Source organism: Rhipicephalus sanguineus, chromosome 9 (assembly GCF_013339695.2).
Source record: "Rhipicephalus sanguineus isolate Rsan-2018 chromosome 9, BIME_Rsan_1.4, whole genome shotgun sequence".
Classification (NCBI taxonomy): Eukaryota; Metazoa; Arthropoda; class Arachnida; order Ixodida; family Ixodidae; genus Rhipicephalus; species Rhipicephalus sanguineus.
The window spans coordinates 119,647,095-119,665,202 of NC_051184.2; the positions used below are offsets into that span (position 1 = coordinate 119,647,095).

The 18,108-nt window shown below is 46.0% G+C and overlaps 1 protein-coding gene across 2 annotated transcripts in view; it reads right to left on the bottom strand.

Annotated features, from left to right (window-relative positions):
- Positions 1 to 384: 384 nt before the first annotated feature.
- Positions 385 to 18,108, bottom strand: part of LOC119406072 (NAD kinase 2, mitochondrial) — a 36,025-nt gene continuing 18,301 nt past the window's right edge. For both annotated transcript variants that reach the window (XM_037672930.2, XM_049419297.1), the window contains exons 6-9: positions 9,528 to 9,679; positions 4,620 to 4,760; positions 1,351 to 1,390; positions 385 to 1,266 (exon numbers count right to left, since the gene is read on the bottom strand). In XM_037672930.2, coding sequence (XP_037528858.1) covers positions 1,128 to 1,266; positions 1,351 to 1,390; positions 4,620 to 4,760; positions 9,528 to 9,679 — 472 coding nt within the window. In that variant the 3' untranslated portion in view covers positions 385 to 1,127. The remainder of the gene's footprint in view (positions 1,267 to 1,350; positions 1,391 to 4,619; positions 4,761 to 9,527; positions 9,680 to 18,108) is intronic.

Below are 18,108 nucleotides of genomic sequence, written 5' to 3' on the forward strand. Positions count from 1 at the left end.
TCAAACCTCTGCATTAAAGTGTAGCAATGATCCTGGCAGACCACAGCATAAGCACTTCCATGTTAAAATGCTTCAGCTGGAAAAACTACCCTTTAATTGCTAAAGAAATCGACGGATCACACTAGAGTGCCACCAAACGGTGAAAATGCCAAAAATATTGTCCCAGACTAAGGTAATTACGCACTGTACATTTGGCAACAGTGGCAAGTCGAGATTCGTTTGCATTTGAATTTACGCTTATAACATCAGATGCTCTTGTCATCCTAGAGCTTGAACTGCTAAGGAGTATTGCCGTTGTCTTGTTTACAAAACTACCACAGACAGACAGGCGTGCTAAGGTGCCCGCTGCCAGGGCAGTTTTTCTCAACGCTTCAATAAGGCAAATGTACGTATAAAAATATATTTATTTTTACTAATGACTTCAAGCCGGCATGAGATCCGACAAACACCGAAGAAAAAAAAAAATGCGCCGAAGGGAAGAGGATAGATGGAGCAAGTCCCAAGCATTGTTAAAAGAAATTTAACATCTGTATATACATAGGCACAGGCAAGAAGAGAGAACGCAAGATTTCCAGTTGCACCTCAACTTCAGGAAAGTAAGGAGCACTCCACACAAAACACCTAGAAAATAGAGCTACAATATGCAACAAACAATCTATGTATGATGTCCTTCCCGATACTCTTCTGCGACGGCTTTTGGAAAGAAACGCATGACGAGGTCAAAAAAGAAGTCCAAGAGAAGGAGAAACCACACCTTATTTAAGCAAGAAATTCATTTAGCTAAAAAAAAAATTCATTCAGCACTGAGCAGCAAGAATATAAAGATACTTTAGACAACAAGAATGATGTCCTCGCAATGCTTAAGACAGTCAAGATACATAAAACAAATGTACTAGACGTATACATACATATTTGTTCCGAGTTATCTAAAGGCACTTGTCAGAAATGGTGCACTGAAGAAGAAAAACAGCTTGAGCACACACGGCTCTTTCGCAATGATGCACTGAAGTTCAGCTGACAAAACTCTCCGCTCTCACCAAAACTGAGCTGCAACTGGCAAAAGTTGCGTATTTAGAACACAGCCTTCGCAGCTAAAGAAAAAAAAAAAAGAAAAAAAGGAGAGAAAATCAGTCGGCAAATTGCACTGTCCGCAAAGCGTCCTCGTCGAAAATCTCGAACACTGCCGTCGCACCATCGTTGAAGACGAAGGATAAGCCGCCATCAATGACGAGACAGGCGTCAAACATCCTCGACTTCACCTCAATCCTGCAAAAAGACAAATCTCTCTATTAGAATAGTTTCTATAAAAACATTTGATGGACACGCAATGGCCAGCTTCACATTGCTCACCTCTTGGCAAAGCCACGGGGTTTGCTGTTGAAGTCGGTTCCTGCGAAGACAACAAAAACGGCGTTGACTTTGTGTGACTCTCGGTAACCCTCGTTTGCTAACCCACAAATGTCTTCCGTCTCTCTCAGCTTTGCACTTTTAACTTTTGTAACTTTGCTCATTGCTTTGTTAACTTCCAAGTTTCCACCAAATACATTTGAACTAATCGAATGCAATGATTGTAAATTTCAAAGAAGATTCGTCAGCGGCCAGTCATGACCAAATTGTGCCTGGCATTGACCATGGCCAGTACATAGAAGCTCTACCCCACTTTGCCTTTCTTATGAGTTCACCACTGGCCCTCCCCAATTGATCAAACTGGATGAAAATTTTAGGGCTACTGAAAACCATGGAAACCTATATGTCAAAATTAGGAGTACAAAAACCTTATGCTAATTTATGCTTTACAAACAAGATGATCTGCTGAAATAGCTGGCAAGTGCCTCCATTCCAAATGGAATAGAAAATGGCGGAGGATACCATTTGCGAAGAAAAACGGTGTAGTGGCCATTATACAACTACGCAACGTAGTGTCATGCATGCTTCTTTTTCTATGTTTATGTAACCGACCTATTACACGTGTAACCACTTCCTTGCGCACACCATGCCCGAATGTCGGGGAACCTTCACTAGGTATTATCTTAGAATCTTCTGATAAGATTGCGTGCACAACTCAAACAATAGAGCTTATTCAGGAACTAACTTGCCCACCAACAATGCTGGAATCTTCGATGCCACATGTATAAATGCCAACGTGCTTTTTCGACAATTAGATATCCGACGACTGATGCCTGTGCTTGCCGCTGCTACTACAGTCGAACCCGTTTATAACGAACTTGAAAGTGTCGTGAAAAGTGGTCGTTATATCAGTAGTTCGTTATATATGGACTCGCCCTTAAAAACGTGCGCTTAGCGGCCAAGCAGTTTTTTTTTTCTTTGCACCTTTACTAAAGTGCTAACAACCCCTTCGGTGACAAGGTAAGCCTTTTCGCGTCGTGAAGCGACGCCTGCTGCGTGCTCACGAGTGAATTAACCGCCTTTGCAATGAGCTGACACCATTTCACCGAAGCGCGGTACCGCGACGTGGAGCCGACCATCCCTGGCTAGTTGCGTGCAGCGCGTCGCCTACTCGGCTCGCGGAGTCACTGCCGGGCCATTTGCTGTATGCCGTATGCGCGCGTTTGTACGTTCTTCGTGCTTGCTTCAATCCGGACCGTGCACGGGTGCGGCGACTAGCCTCTTCGTTCAACGCAGCGAAAACAAGCATTTTGCAAGCAACGCGCACACTACGTCTCCGCGATGCTCTCGCGGCCCTGCACGACGACCCGCGGCGCACTTGAGTTGTCACATAGTCAAACACGCAGTATACGCTCGCTGTCAGTGCATCGACGTTTCTCGGTGGCCGCGCCGCTCAGCAACAGCGAGCTACTTTCGTTTCTACAAAGCGACGCGCACTTTAAAGCGGTCTCGCACGACACAGCGGTGGTGAACTTGCGAACGGCAGCATGGCGCGCTCGTACCACCGTCAATCCGCAGTGTACAGCGTACGCCACACGCGCAGCCGAGCAGATATCTACAGATGACTGTGATAAGGTCGTCGCCTATAAGTCATAATGGCACGTTCATCGACGGCTGCCACCTCGCCTTCGCTCTTTTCCGATGCTTATCCACGAAAGCATTGCCGCAATCGCACGAAAGTCGTAATCACCGATCGACCGGTCTCTGCCGTTACCGAAACGACGGGCGACCTTTTGCGGCACATTGTGGCGTCGACGAGTTTAGGGACGCAGTGAACCTTTATGCGATGGAAAGTTATCACGGTCATCACTTCTTGCATTTATGCCTTGTGTAATAGATTGAGCGCAAATGGACGGGACACAAGAAGACAAGACGACTAGACCCGTCCATTTGCGCTCAATCTATTACAGAATGAACCAGCACGCCCAACAGAGCATTTTATTAGGTAACATTTATGCCTTCTTGCGTTCCAAGGTTCATCGCAGGCAGTCGTAGCTGCAGAGAACGGCGTCAGGAAAGGTTACTGTGTGAAAGCTGACCGCAAGGCTTCATGCTGCCTACTATTTTTTTTTTCATCACTGCCATTCTGCCACTGAAGGAACGCCTGGAAAGGGAGCGACCTCGCTCGCAGCATCCGAAATTTGCGTGCGGTGCTCGCCGATCTGGGATATCTTAGTCGTGAGTAAACTGGAGCAGGGCACGCGCGAGCGCGCGCCCCTGTCACGCTTTAAAAGGCATGTTTTAACTTTTTTTTTCGCTTCGTATGCGCCATATTTTTACCACGACCGTGTCTGAAGTGTTCGTTGTAAGAGTAAGAGGCTTTGAAAAATGTTCGCTATATGTGGACGCAGCTTCAATGGTTAGCATAGGAAAATCGTAAGTGCACGCAAATATGGTCGTTATAACCGATAGATCGTTATATGTGGGATCGTTATAAGTGGGTTCGACTGTATTTCTACTGGGCACAAGTTTGCCCAATAAAGCGCTTCATCTTTACTGGCTGCGTTTTGGTTTCTTCGCCGTCACAACACGAAAATATGAGAATACACAAAAATAGGTAAGTTTACTTGCAGCGAGTGCAGAGCTCCAGGACAACTGGCATGCAGCCATCTTCTACTCCATTTGGAATGGGGCACTTTCAAACTATTCCAGAAAAGTTTCAATTTCGATCGGCATATTGATGCGATGGAATACTTTTGCAGTTTTTACTCTACCTTGTGACAAAAAAGCGCAATGGGCATGGCCCAGGTTTCAACCAATCACTGAACGCGACTGGAGGATACGGAATAGAAATATACGGGAATGGCTTTGCATTGTCACTCCATACATGGTCAGCATCAACATTTAATTTCAAGTGCCGCGAGGTAGCCAAGTCCTTTGTTCAGAACATCGTCCTGCGTCATGGCGCCCCAGAGCTCCTCAACACCGACAGAGATGCCTTTACTGAGGACCTAATTCAGGCGATCCTGAGATATAGCCAGACACGCCACCGCCAGACCACTGCCTACCACCCACCTACAAATGGCCTCACCAAGGGTCTAAATAAGACCATCGTTTACATGCTGGCCATGTACGTCGACGTCGAACAAAAAACGTGGGATGCCATTGTGCCGTATGTGACCTTCGCATATCGCAATGCTGTACAAGAAACAACGCAGATGACAAAAAATTTCGGACACAACACTTCCATACAAAACAATGTCTGTGCTCACCGAAGACAACAGGATCCCGTATGGTGTACGCCATGAGGCACTTAGAGGGGTCGAAGATAAGCGAGTTGTTGAAATTCGTCGTGACGCGCTCGATGAGTTTCGGGTCCCGCGTTGGTAGGTCCACGCCAGTCTCTGCAGTCACTGTGCAGTGGAAAAGGAAGTGTCGTTAAGACGCAGCGCATTAAGCAGTAGCAGCTTCAAACTTGTCGCCGTACTCATCCGTTCTACACACACGGTGTCATATTAGTACAATGCTGCATTCTGATGGGCATCCAACAAAGCAACGAGAAATGGTCAAGTTTTTACCAATCACAGTCTCCAAGGCACCCAGGTGATGTGTCATGTGCGACAATGTGGCCAAGTGCATTTTCACAATTTTGATTACGTTGAAATTTTTTACAGCTTTGAGTTCACGGGGTTTTACTGTATGTTATTACGCAATAAAAAAAAGGAGGTAGGGAAAGTGGCTGGTGCTGCATTTCGATGTGTATTCACACAAGACAAAGTTGTGACACAGCCAGGCAAGTGTCATTGTAATGCAGCAAGAGCAACTAGTCCATCCAACAACATAGCAGTCACTCAGTGCAGTCAATCGCGATCCCATCTATTGTGGGAATCTAGCCTCGATTAAGGGGAGACGCGGGTCTTGGAACGGTCAAAAATGGTCAAAAAATCGATTTTTCGCAAAGCTTATTTTCGAGGCGTTTGTACTTCTGAGCACCTACTCTCAAATTGCTAACGCTAAATTCGGTCGGGAAACGCGATAAAATCGGCTTTCAAAGCACCCCGGCAGCACTAAAATGTCCCCAAAAGGACGAAATTTGTTCGAACTTCCCGCGCGCGCCATGAGCGTTGCAGCGGGCCGAGCGCCGCCATCTTGGGCTAGATTTGAAGCTGTTTTCTTTGTGCACATTTTGCGCCATCTCAAAATGGCGTCGCTCAAGCAGAACGGCCGCCGTCGCGGGTTTTCTGGAAGTCGTTTCCAGGCCACTGATTGGCTCTCACGCGGCGCGCTTTTCAAGCGCGCCTTTCCGAGTCTCCCATTGGCTGGCGCGACCGACACGTCATTTTTTTTTTCTTTGTGTTTGGTTCTCCGCCGTGGCTGTCCGTTTGTGTGCGCCTGCTTTTGCGATCGTGCGTGTTTCTCGACGGACCGTGTCTCTACTTTGTGCCGGTAGTTTTTCCACGCGATCGAGATGCCTGGAGACTCTCGTCTGAAACCATTGACGCAACGAGCTTTTGGAAGCCGTAAAAAACGGGCTTGGAACAAGAAGGCGCCGGCTACAAGTGCACCGTCGGCAGCGGAGTTGGAGTCGCGGCCGGACCCTTTGGACCTGCCGGGAACTTCAACTGACGACACCGTGGGACCAAGTTCGACTAGCGAAACACTTCGGGTTGATGCCGCGTACTACTCAACGGCGGAGCAGGCGCAGCGAGTTGAGAGATCGGCGCAAACGAAGACCGTTCTGTCTGGAAAGTCGGCTACCCAGCGCAAGTTCGACCTTCTTGGAGTAAGCGCGGAGTGCCAGACCGGTGACGCCGGGACCGATTTTTGCTCGTCGATATGAAAGTTTTGAATAACTTTTTTGCACAAGCGAAGTGCGACAAATGCGACGCAAAAAGTCTCAGCGTGAGGAAGGCAACGGACAAGGAGTACGGCCTTGCGGTAAAGCTTATTTTTTCTTGCAGCAGTTGTGATTTCGAGAAGAAGCAATTTTCTTCTCCGAGAGTGAGCGGAACTGCCACCATCACTCCCTTCGAAGTCAACATGAGGGCCATGAAGGGGATACAGATGATAGGCAAAGGTGTTACTGCCCTTTCGGACTTTTGTGCGTGTATGAACCTTTCGCACCGAGGCTTGCACCACAAGACGTTTCAGGGACACCTAAAAAGTTTAGTGAAAGCCTGCGAAAACACAGCGACTGAAAGTGAAGCTGCTAGTGTGGCAGTAATAAAAGAGCTGTATACAGACTTCCTGAACCCCATAGGGAACATCGATGTTGTGTTCGACGGCTCATGGATGACGCGAGGTCGGAGCTCACACATAGGTGTGGGCTGCATCATTGAGCTCTACACTGGCCTTGTAATTGACCATGTTGTTTACTCAAACTTTTGTCTCGGCTGTGCCCTGGGACCACAGCCTAGAAAAAGACTCTCTGCGTTTACGCAAGGCAAATGCAACTCATCTGAAGAGCACCAACACAAAAAAGACTCTTGCAAGGAGACACAAAACGGGTGCAACTGAAGATTACAGTCCTGGACTACTTTGAAGGTATTCTCTCAAGCATAGCAACCTATTACCCAGGGTAACATGCTGCCTAACATCTAGAAGGTTCTTCCTAAAGACTGAAAAGACATGAGCAGCCAGTCGCTTGAGCCTCATACCCCATGGCTTTTCCAGAACCCCCCAGCCGCTTGTCATGGTGGGGTTTTGATCATGCTTTGCACATTGGAAAATTTTTTTAGATATGATTCCTTGGGTGGAACAAGACACTTTCTGTTTTGTTTTGAAGGGAAACAGATGGGGAACATGTGAATAAAATTTATGGTTAAAGGTTCCTTTTAGAAATTTATACAGTGCGTGTCAATCTTCAAACGCGATTTTCTCAGCTTCACATTTTTTGCCAACTTGACCAGCCTTACGGATCTTTTCATTATGTTTTTGTAAGGTAATTTTGATAAATTTTATACCGTTGAATTCGTAAGAAATAGGACTGTGGAGCTATGCTATTTTTTTGTGGCTAAGATGAACATATGAAATTTTGTGAACAATAATGTGAGCTAATTGCATTTCAAGATTACACAATGTCAATACAATTGAAAGTTCTTATATGATGATATATCTCAGTGACAATATAAATAGCATAGCTCCACATGGCAGGTCTTTGGCTACAGCTGCATCTTAAACAGAACCTAAAAATACTGAGGGAAAGTGTCTTAATGACCCGTAAGAAATTACCTAATTAGATTTCACTTATGCTCTCACAATTTGATAACTAATTGAAGTACATGAAAACTAATTATATTTTTGAAAACAGGAGGAAGAAATACATATACACACCCAATTTCATTACAATATCTCCAATAATAAAACTTTTCGTTTCGAGACCAGTGTCTCCCCTTAAAACTGGCGACTACACTAAAATTCACTGCACTTGCATGTTACAAAAACTGTTGTGTTGATATTTCAACAACTCTGCAGCCTTTTCAAGAGCAATGGTGAGCACAGGCTAGATTGGCCGCTTTGCCAGTTTGCTATACGATGCAATGCTGACAATGCGAGAACAGACCCACTAGTTCGGCCCTTTTGAGTCTTTTTTGAAAGCAGTGCCAATGTATCACCAATGTAAACAGCAACTTGTTCTCTTGTGATGTTGTGGCAATGGCATTTGACACTGGCTCCAGGCTTATGTGAAGAAAACTTTTAGCACCATTCCGAACAAAAAGGTGAGCACATTAGAATGTGGCAAAAGCAGCGCTTGTTAATAGAGGGCTGCCAGTGAGGCCAGAAATTGTGAGAACAGGCAAAAACAGCATTTTCAGAGGAACTCTGCAAGTACTATCTGACACGTACGGTGCCTTCCACTGCAGCCAGTAAAGTCACTAATTGACTAAGCATTAGGGCCAGGCACATGTACATTGACCAATGAAGTACAAACTGTCTGGCAAGAGCCAATTTCATGAAAGGGAACCTTTGTGCATACAAAACGTACGGGCACTAATGAAGGTCTTCGGAAGGGATCAATGTACAGTAGGAGCTCTATAAGACTGTGGTTAAACCAAATTTCCCAATGATGCAATGACACGAATCCTGGAAATGTCCCGGACTGACTGTCGTACATAATACACTACGGTTCGGGCTTACACGAACGGTTTCTGAATCCATCGCAGGTGTTACCAGTGTGCGAACTGTTTGTGCAAGCAAGCAGACCACAACGGCAGGCCTTGCAGAGAAAGAGGAGCCACTGGCCCTCCTCTCGACTGCTTCCAACCTCCAGTAGTGTTGCTAGACGTGAGGAGAGGAGCAGAGCGCCTCTGCTGAAGGCCTTGCATTTTGCTTTCTGCACGCACGGCGTGGCATGACTATCACTGGTGGACTACACTTGCCAATGCGAGTGTCCCCTGCTCCAGTGTTGTTTTCACTAGCTTGCCAGTGGGCTGGTAAGATAGCACGTCGCTGCCGCCGGCAACACAAACACACTGAAAAACCAGCAGGCGACGTAGGAAGCACTGGACAAGCAGCTACTGCTTCACTGTCCCCGGAAAAATTGCCAATTAAATTTTAATTAAAATTGGAACTAATTTGCATATTTAAAAAATAATTGCCCATTTGGAAGGAGCAAAGAAAACTGGAAAAGACTGTGCAGTTTCATTAAATTTGGTAAAGGAGATCTTGACTTTAAACAACCCAGTTCCTCCTTAGAGATACACTCAAACCTCGATATAACGAACATGGATATAACGAATTTTCGGTTATAACGAAGTAAATGAAGAATAGTCTTGTAATAGACACAGTGTTAGAAATAAACGTTTATAACGGATTTTCGGATATAACAAAGTTATTTTCGTGGCAGATGTGACTTTGTTATAATGAGGTTTGAGTGTAGAAAGACAACAAAGAGGTGTAGCTGATATTCTAGTTTGCTGGGCCAGCCATGTAACGCATTGGTCAGAATGACGGAGTGGACACCTAGGGAAGGGAAAAGAAGCCGAGCACGGCAGCGAGTTCGATGGATTAACAAATAAAGAAGAAATCAAATAGAATGAGCTCGCGCAAGACAGGGCTAATCTGAGATCACTGGGGGAAGAGGCCTTTGTCCTGCAGTGGGCACAAACTTGGGCCGAGTACGATGAATAAGCGGAGTTACTAGGTTACAGCTGTTGCTAGTAGCCATGGTGGTGACGTACCAATGTCGAGGATCCTCTGTATGCATTGAGGCGTGACCTTGTTGATGTTGAAGGACCACGAGGTCGACCCCGTACCCGAGCAGATGGTCAAACCCGAGCTCTTGAGCTTCGTCCGTGGCGAGCCATCCACCGAGAGCTCGTAGTAGGACACTCTGCGAGCAAAAGAAAGAAATAATTACTTCACAGAACAGTTTCAACAAAGCTGCCTCTTTCCTACAGTCTTCAGGCATGCAGTGACACAGCAAGCAATACTGACACAAAAACGTGCACTTATTCATTTTTGCCGCATTTCTGCCAGGCAAGCAACAATGGAGGTCTATTTCGTAACGACGTCCGTTTTGTTTGGTTCTCCATATTTAGTTCCGCAGAAGTAGTACATACATTTTCATATTTAGGATTGTTTAGCCTATTTCGTACACTTTCAGCTTCAGACTGGTTCTGCATTTGCCCTGCCATAAATTTTATCAGCTAAATGTGCCACGCCCCTACCTACTCAATGCCCCTGTGATAGCCTGTGGGTAATATGAACCTCAATACAATAACTCCCGTGGTGTTTACGAATATCAGTGACGGGACCAGCGCAGTCCTAGTGTACCCAAATTGAGACCTGGGTCTTCCTCACTCCAGGGGCCAAACGGCAGCATCACCATTTGTGCTCTGTTCATCATCGCACAACAAATGATGGAGTATAACAAAGCAAGTCTAAAATTTTTCCCCCAGATAGTGAAACCTCGTTAATACGTACCTGACGGGAACGCGGCATAACTACATACTAAACGGTAGTACGCATTAACCAGCAAGTGCAAATTTGCGTCTCCTGACGTGCGCCATCACCGCCAACATAGAAATAAACACAGTACCACAGCAGAAGTACCCACCACCACGCCTTTTCTTTCTCTGTGTGCAGAAAAGATTCTGGCTCTCTCGCACAACCGTCCGATAGCGCGCGGTGGAGACGCCAAGGCGCATTTCGAAACTGTTGCAGGGTCCACGATAGGCAGCGGCTGACATAGCGACAGAGCGGTCAGCTCTCCGCAGTACATGTGTTCGCGTCTGCATCGCGATCTGCCACAAAGCGAAAACTTCAAGTTTTATTGAAACAAGGTACGGCCGCGTGGAGCCGATCATCCCTGGCTAGTTGCGTGTAGCGCGTCGCCTACTCAGCTCACGCCGTCACTGCGGTGCGGGGCCGCTTGCTGTACCGTACGCGCTTGCTTGCCGTGTGAATGTTCTTCGCACCCACTCCGCTCCAGACTGCACACAGATGCGGTGAATAGCTAGTTGGTTATCGCAGTGGTGACGAGCTTCATACAAGCGATGTGCCCACTGCCCCGTGCCCTAACATTCCTCGTAGCGGACGGAGGCGCGTTTAGGCGGCCGTGTAACAAAAGCGTGCAGTATGGTTACAACAGCGCAACGCTTGCTGTACCATACGCGTGCTTGGCGTGAAATTGTCAATGCAGCGAGATTTCTCGGTGCCCGCGACGCTAAACTCGGCAACAGTAAGCTGCTTTCGCTTCTACAAAGTGCCGCGCACTTCAACGCCGTCCCGCACAACGAGGCGAGTGATCGGCGGCCCAGCGCGCAGTTGTCGCCTATCAAAATCGTGCAGCAGGCTTAAAGGGGCACTGACACAAAATTTCGCGGCCGAGATAGCCTGCTGGATCGATTTCCGTGTACGTGCGTGTACCATCTGCAAAATATCGACAGCGAATAAAGCTTGGAAGGTATTTTATATGAATTTTGAAGTTCGCGTGCGCGATCGAGCATTATAGGCCGCACCTGTTGCATTGACACCCTCAGAGGTGACCCGAGGTGACCCCCCTACTTCCCCTACGTAACCGTTGTAGCCGGTACAACAAGTTATGATGACGTCGTAGCCGCCATTTCTGTTTTGACGCGCTCGCCGCTGCGCTGTTGGTGTCTCAAGAAAATTGTCGCCAAGAGGCGACGATGAGGAGGACGACGACAACGAGGACGATGGTGGCGACGACATCGCGCAGCACATGCGGCAAGCGTGCGAATGCGAGGAGACGACGCGAACAGCGCGGAAGTGCGTCACACTTCTGTGTGCTGACGTGATCGAGCGCTGCAGCCGCTAGGTGGTGATGGTTGCACCCGGAGGCTTGTCGTTTTTGAAACCGAAACTGACACTGGTCGGTAATGAGGAGCCTGTAATTAATTATCTGTCGCGCGCTGCAGCAAACGATGTGCCGTGTTATGACTAACAGGCCCCCAGCAACACATTGCAGCAAAAAAACGCGAGGCCAAAATTTTTGTGTCAGTACCCCTTTAAGGTAGCGCTACGCCACACGCGTGCCCGAGCAGACAGCTGAAGGTGACAGGGTTGCCGGCGATAAGTCATACTGGCGCGATCGGCGGCAGCCACCATCACGCCTTCGTTCTTTCCCGATGCTTATCCGCAAAGGCGTCGCCACAATCGCGCGGAAGTTGGAATCATTGATCGACCGATCTCTGCGATTCTAGAAAAGATAGAAGACCTCTTGCGGCACATTTTGGCGTCTGCAAGTTCAGCGGCGCTGTAATCATTTATGGCAGAAAAAGTTATCGCGGTACGCGCAGGTACGCACTGACCGGTAGGCATAGGATGAACCACTACGGCTTAAGCGGTCAGCGAATGCATTAATCTCTATGAGACTCGGTCGGGGATTCGTCGCAACTACGTTTTAACCGTTAGTACGTTTAAAGCGGGTATATATCAATGAGGTTTGACTGTATCAGCTTCCAGCAAGCGTTGACAGTGCAGCTTCAACTCCAGAAGCTACGCAGCCTAGTTTTACGGGGACATAAGGCAGCGGCTAAATGGCGGCGAGGGAGAGAAACGACATGTGGGCAAATGAGAACGGCTGTAAGGCAGCGACGATGAGAAGCTATAGTCTTCATATTTCAAGGATGTGTTCACTATGTGGGACAGACTTGCGAGAGTGCATATGGTACCCTAATAATATCTGGGGTTTTACGTCCCAAAACCACGATATGATTATGAGAGACGCCGTAGTGAAGGGCTCCGGAAATTTCGACCATCTGGTGTTCTTTAACGTGCACCTAAATCTAGGTACACGGGCCTCTACCATTTCGCCTCCATCGAAATGCGACCGCCGCAGCCGGGATCGAACCCGCGACCTGCGGGTCAGCAGCCGAGCACCGTAACCGCTATACCACCGCGGCGGACTGCATATGGTACCCTGTCATCTCTATGCAGCAGCAGTAAATGCAACAAGCTCTCAGTTGTATTAAAGCAAACGCAATTGTACAGGAAATGCATGTCACTGACAAGGCTGGTATCTTGGAAGAGATCTCGATTGGTAAGAAAAAAAAGTTGCTTGGGAAGGGTACACTCAAACCTCTATATTGTCACGGGGTTGTGACGTCTACGAAGGCGGCAGTCGGCGTGTCGAAGATGAAACTCTTTATTTGGCCGAATTTGTGGCCGGGAAACGGAAAGTCAGACTACAGCAATACATACCGTACACTGATAGCGGTGAACAAAGCGTCTGCCGCCGATAAAACTGACAAGCGGTGAAGCGCGTCTGCATTTATACATGTGCCGTCGAATATTCCAGCGTTATCGCTGGTTGTCGCGCAAGCTCTAGAATAAGAAGCGTGCAAACTTGAGCTTGTTGGTACACATTCATAGTAAGGAAACAGTGCGAAAACACAAGGACGAGACAGATGAAACGGGACTAGCGCTCTAGAATAAGCTCGAGTGTTCGCGTCTTGCGCACAATCTTAACAAAACGACCTACAATAATCGCGAAGCTTCTCGAACAATGAGGCGCGGTTTGCGCTGAGCGTTGCTGACATCTTGGTGGGCAAAAACCGAATACAGCAAAAGTGATGACAAGAAACGCACGTGGCAATATAACGAACACAGATATAACAAATTATTGTTTATGACGAGGTAAATAAAGAATAGTCTTGTGACAGATACAGTGTGACAAATAAATGTTTATAACGAATTTTCGGATACAGTTGATCCCGGATATATCGAACTCAAAGGGGACCCCACGAAATAGTTCGATATATCGATAATTCGAAATATGCGTATTTAAGGCTTTAAGGGGAGACGCGGGTCTTTTTTTTATTTCTTTTATTAGCTGGGTGAACTGAACGAAATTTAACAAACTTATCCCATTTTTTCTGCAGATTCCAAATCTCTAATTAGATTTTTGGTAGCTGCATTAGTAAAAAGACGTGCAATCTCTAAAAGCATATTTCTTAACGGGAATATTTGGCAACTTTGCTTTGTCAAACACGGAAACAAAATATGTGGCAAGGCTGCCAGAGAGCTGGTGTCGCCGGTGATGCTAATCCGATTGTCTTCAACAAACTTTCAATGCAAAATAAATAGACGTAAATGTGAGTGAAATTTTTTTGCTGCATACTATTTCTGATAATTGAGAATTATAATTTGGTGAACAACATTATAAGAAAATAAATAGCATCACCGGCTAGACCAGCTTCCTGGCAATCTTGCCACATACTTTGTTTTTGTGTTTGACAAAGCAAAGTTGCCAAAAATCCCCATAAGAAATATGCTTAAATATGTGTTAGAAATTGCATATCTTTTGTTCTAATGCAGCTATTAAAAATCTACTTAGAGATTTTGAATCTGCAGAAAAAAGCTGAATAAGTGTATTAAATTTCATGCCATTCACCCAACTTTTAAAAAACCATTTTTTAAGACCCACGTCTCCCCTTAATTAAAGCACTGCAGGCCTCGACACAGTTTTCCGAAATTGTAAAAAGCGTGAACATAACGATTCGCATGCATATGCTAAAGAACAAGGCGAGAACTTCTTCTTTTGCAAGTTAGCGCACTTTATTTCGCATGCAAATAGTCCATAAACTTGTCTTGCTTCTTGCGCGCCGTGAATTTATCAAGTCATCGTCAATATCATTGAAGCTTTCCAGATAAGTAAATTCAACACCTTCGGCCACAACAGCGGTGATCGACGCTGAACGCTGATGCGAGCTCTGTAGCACGGTAAAGGGTTTAGCGGTGGCAGCGGCGGCTGGCATAATCAAACCGCATGGGTCCATTTCCGCAGCACCGGCAACGTCAGCTGTGATCTCGGCATCGATGCAGTAAGAAACAGCTACGTCGTTATCTGCGCTGATGAAGTCACTCGCTGTGCTCCCATCCGATATGGCGCCCGGAAACGCTAATAAGTCGCAAAATTCACTGACACACCGTACGCCGTAGTCGGCGGTCATGACGCGCCCCAAGTCGTCACCTGGCACCAAGGCCCGTAAGGAAACAGTGTGCAACGGAGCTTTACTTGACGTCGTTCCAAGCACCAGTCATCATTTTTATCGCTACGAGCGGCACAATGCTTAGTTCGACTCCCGAATGAGGATTTATCAAGAACAAAGCGCGAAGTACACATTCTGCAAGAGACAACGCTGCACGCGGCAACGAGGAGGAGTGTGCAATGAATTTTGTTGGTTTTCCTGCGAGACACTGGGCTGTTCGGCACTTGGTGACATACCCCTACAATTCAGGAGATGCTCAGGCGGAACAATTGCCGGCCATGCAGGCCAGGCTAACCCCGCCTGCTGCAACAACATCACCACCACCACACCACCAAAGCTGCACGAAGAAACATTTCTCCACCGTCAACATGTTGGCGATACCGATGGCACTTGTGGCTTTGTAGAAGGCAGCCACTACTTTGGCGAGAAATGCGAAAAGCGTAGCCTCTGAGATCTGCATTTTAAAACCGAAAACATTAGAAATACGTCACGAGGTTGCGGATCTCGAAGGCCATGCTTTGTGGGCCCGCATGCCACCGTGCACGAACAGACAAGGAAGGGAATGCAAATATTACAACAAGGTGCCAAGTCACTTCGAATTCTCATTTTGGTGCCCTCGGCAATCAGCCTCTTTGAAAAACACTAGCCCATGCATTAAGGGGAGACGTGGGTCTTGAAAAGTGTGTTTTTAATAGTTGGGTGAATGGAATGAAATTTGATACACTTATTCAGTTTTTTCTGCAGATTCCAAATCTCTGAGTAGATTTTTAATAGCTGCATTAGAACAAAAGATATGCTAGTTCTACAACGTTTTCTAGCACAGTTCTTATGGGGATTTTTGGCAACTTATTTTCATCAAACACAAAAGCAAAGTATGCGGCAAGATTGCCAGAAAGCTGGTCTAGCCGATGATGCTATTTATTTTCTTATAATGTTGTTTACCAAATCATAATTCTCATTAATCATAAAGTGTATGAAGCAAAAATTTTTCACTCATATTTGCATCCGTTTATTTTGCATTCGAAGTTTGATGAAAACAATCAAATTAGCATCATCGGCTAGACGAGCTCTCTGGCAATCTTGCCACATATTTTGTTTTTGTGTTTGGCAAAGCAAAGTTGCCAAAAAGTACCGTAAGAAATATGCTCTCAGAAATTGCATAACTTTTGCTCTAATGCAGATAATAAAAATCTACTTGAAGATATGGAATCTGCAGAAAACACTGAATAAGTGTATTAAATTTCATTCATTTAGCCCTACTAATAAAAAAAATTTTTTCAAGACCCACGTCTCCCCTTAAAACCTGCGGATCGCGCGTCAAATATACAGGTGAACTGACAAGCGCTGCGCAACGAACTAGAGCAACGCAATTTCGTCACCTGCGCGCGACGAGGGACTGGAACTTATAAGAATTAGGCCGAAAAATGATGAATATCTGTTAGGAAAAATGCACTTTCTGGGCTTCGGCGCGGGGCAGCGTTCAATATAGCGGATATTTCGCTGTGCGGGAGTTCGATATACGTGCACACCAGCCCCATACTTTTGCATGGGAAATTCAAGGGGATTTCTCAACTGTTCGATATAGCCAATAATTCGATATATCCGAGTTCGATATATCCGGGATCGACTGTATCACGAAGTTATTTTGTGGCAGATGTGACTTGTTATAATGAGGTTTGAATGTATCGCAGGGTTCTCTCTCTGTGAGCCTGAACTTGAAAGAAGCTATTGTTGTGTCGTACGACCCCTCGTGGCACGCGGAAACACCAGTGCAGTAAAGGTCCCTGTACATGCCACTGGGTGGAGCTGGGTCTCCCCCATGCCTCTTTGCTATCACCAATCCGGCGTGGCCATGCCAGTCATGTGACCCGTGCCTCGCTAACCAATCACCCTTCTTCCCCGTCCTTAAAACCACCTGCAATAAACGCGGGAGAGCAGTCTCCCGTCAGTCTCGCCGAAGCTTGGTCTCTGCGTCGTCACTCCGCGCGCCCTCCCTTCGTTCGGCCTCTCCGTCGGCCCGCCGCGGGTTACGCCGCGCTCCTGCCCTACACAACAGCTATTCCCTGGCAGGCTGCACCCTGAAGAATAAATTGCCAGCAAAAGCGATCAGAACTAACAGGTGCGTTAGTTACTGTTTATTCATAAAGTGCATACAAAAACGTAAAGCACATTACATTTGTAATTTCATAATGACAAGGTTTGAGTGTATTACATATAGTACAGTTTACAGTACTCTCGATAATTCAAACAAGTCTTAAATTTCTGCTTGATCTGCTATGCTTTCAATGTATTTTAAGGGGAGACGTGGGTCTTAAAAAATGGTTTTTTAAAAGTTGGGTGAATGGCATGAAATTTAATACACTTATTCAGCTTTTTCTGCAGATTCAAAATCTCTAAGTAGATTTTTAATAGCTGCATTAGAACAAAAGATATGCAATTTCTAACACATATTTAAGCATACTTCTTACGGGGATTTTTGGCAACTTTGCTTTGTCAAACACAAAAACAAAGTATGTGGCAAGATTGCCAGGAAGCTGGTCTAGCCGGTGATGCTATTTATTTTCTTATAATGCTGTTCACCGAATTATAATTCTCGATTATCAGAAATAGTATGCAGCAAAAAAATTTCACTCACATTTACGTCTATTTATTTTGCATTCAAAGTTTGTTGAAGACAATCTGATTAGCATCACCGGCTAAACCAGCTCTCTGGCAGCCTTGCCACATACTTTGTTTCTGTGTTTGACAAAGCAAAGTTGCCAAAAATTCCCGTAAGAAATATGCTTTTAGAGATTGCACATCTTTTGTACTAATGCAGTTACCAAAAATCTAATTACAGATTTGGAATCTGCAGAAGAAATGGGATAAGTTTGTTAAATTTCGTTCAGTTCACCCAGCTAATAAAAGAAATAAAAAAAAGACCCGCGTCTCCCCGCTTAGATCATAGGGCCTCACAGCACAAATTTGGTTCATTCAAATTTTTTGCTCATCGATGCCTGGAAATAACTGCTACCTTAGATGCTGCTAGCTGAACATTAGCGTTTTTATGTCGCTAACAGTCGCAGTAAAGCAAACTGCCTGCTGACAAGAGGGCCAAACTAGTCAAACTGCGCACACCAACAATCGCACGCTGACTGAGGAAGCAAAAAAAAAAAAAAAAGTGGTTGATCCCTCTGATATAGGAATCGGTATAGAACACGAAAGTGAAACAGTTGGCACATAAGCGGAAGTCTCGGAAAGACTCGCGACCGGGATACATTGTCCGGAGACACTGCATTGCACGTGCCGGAGCATCGAGCAAATC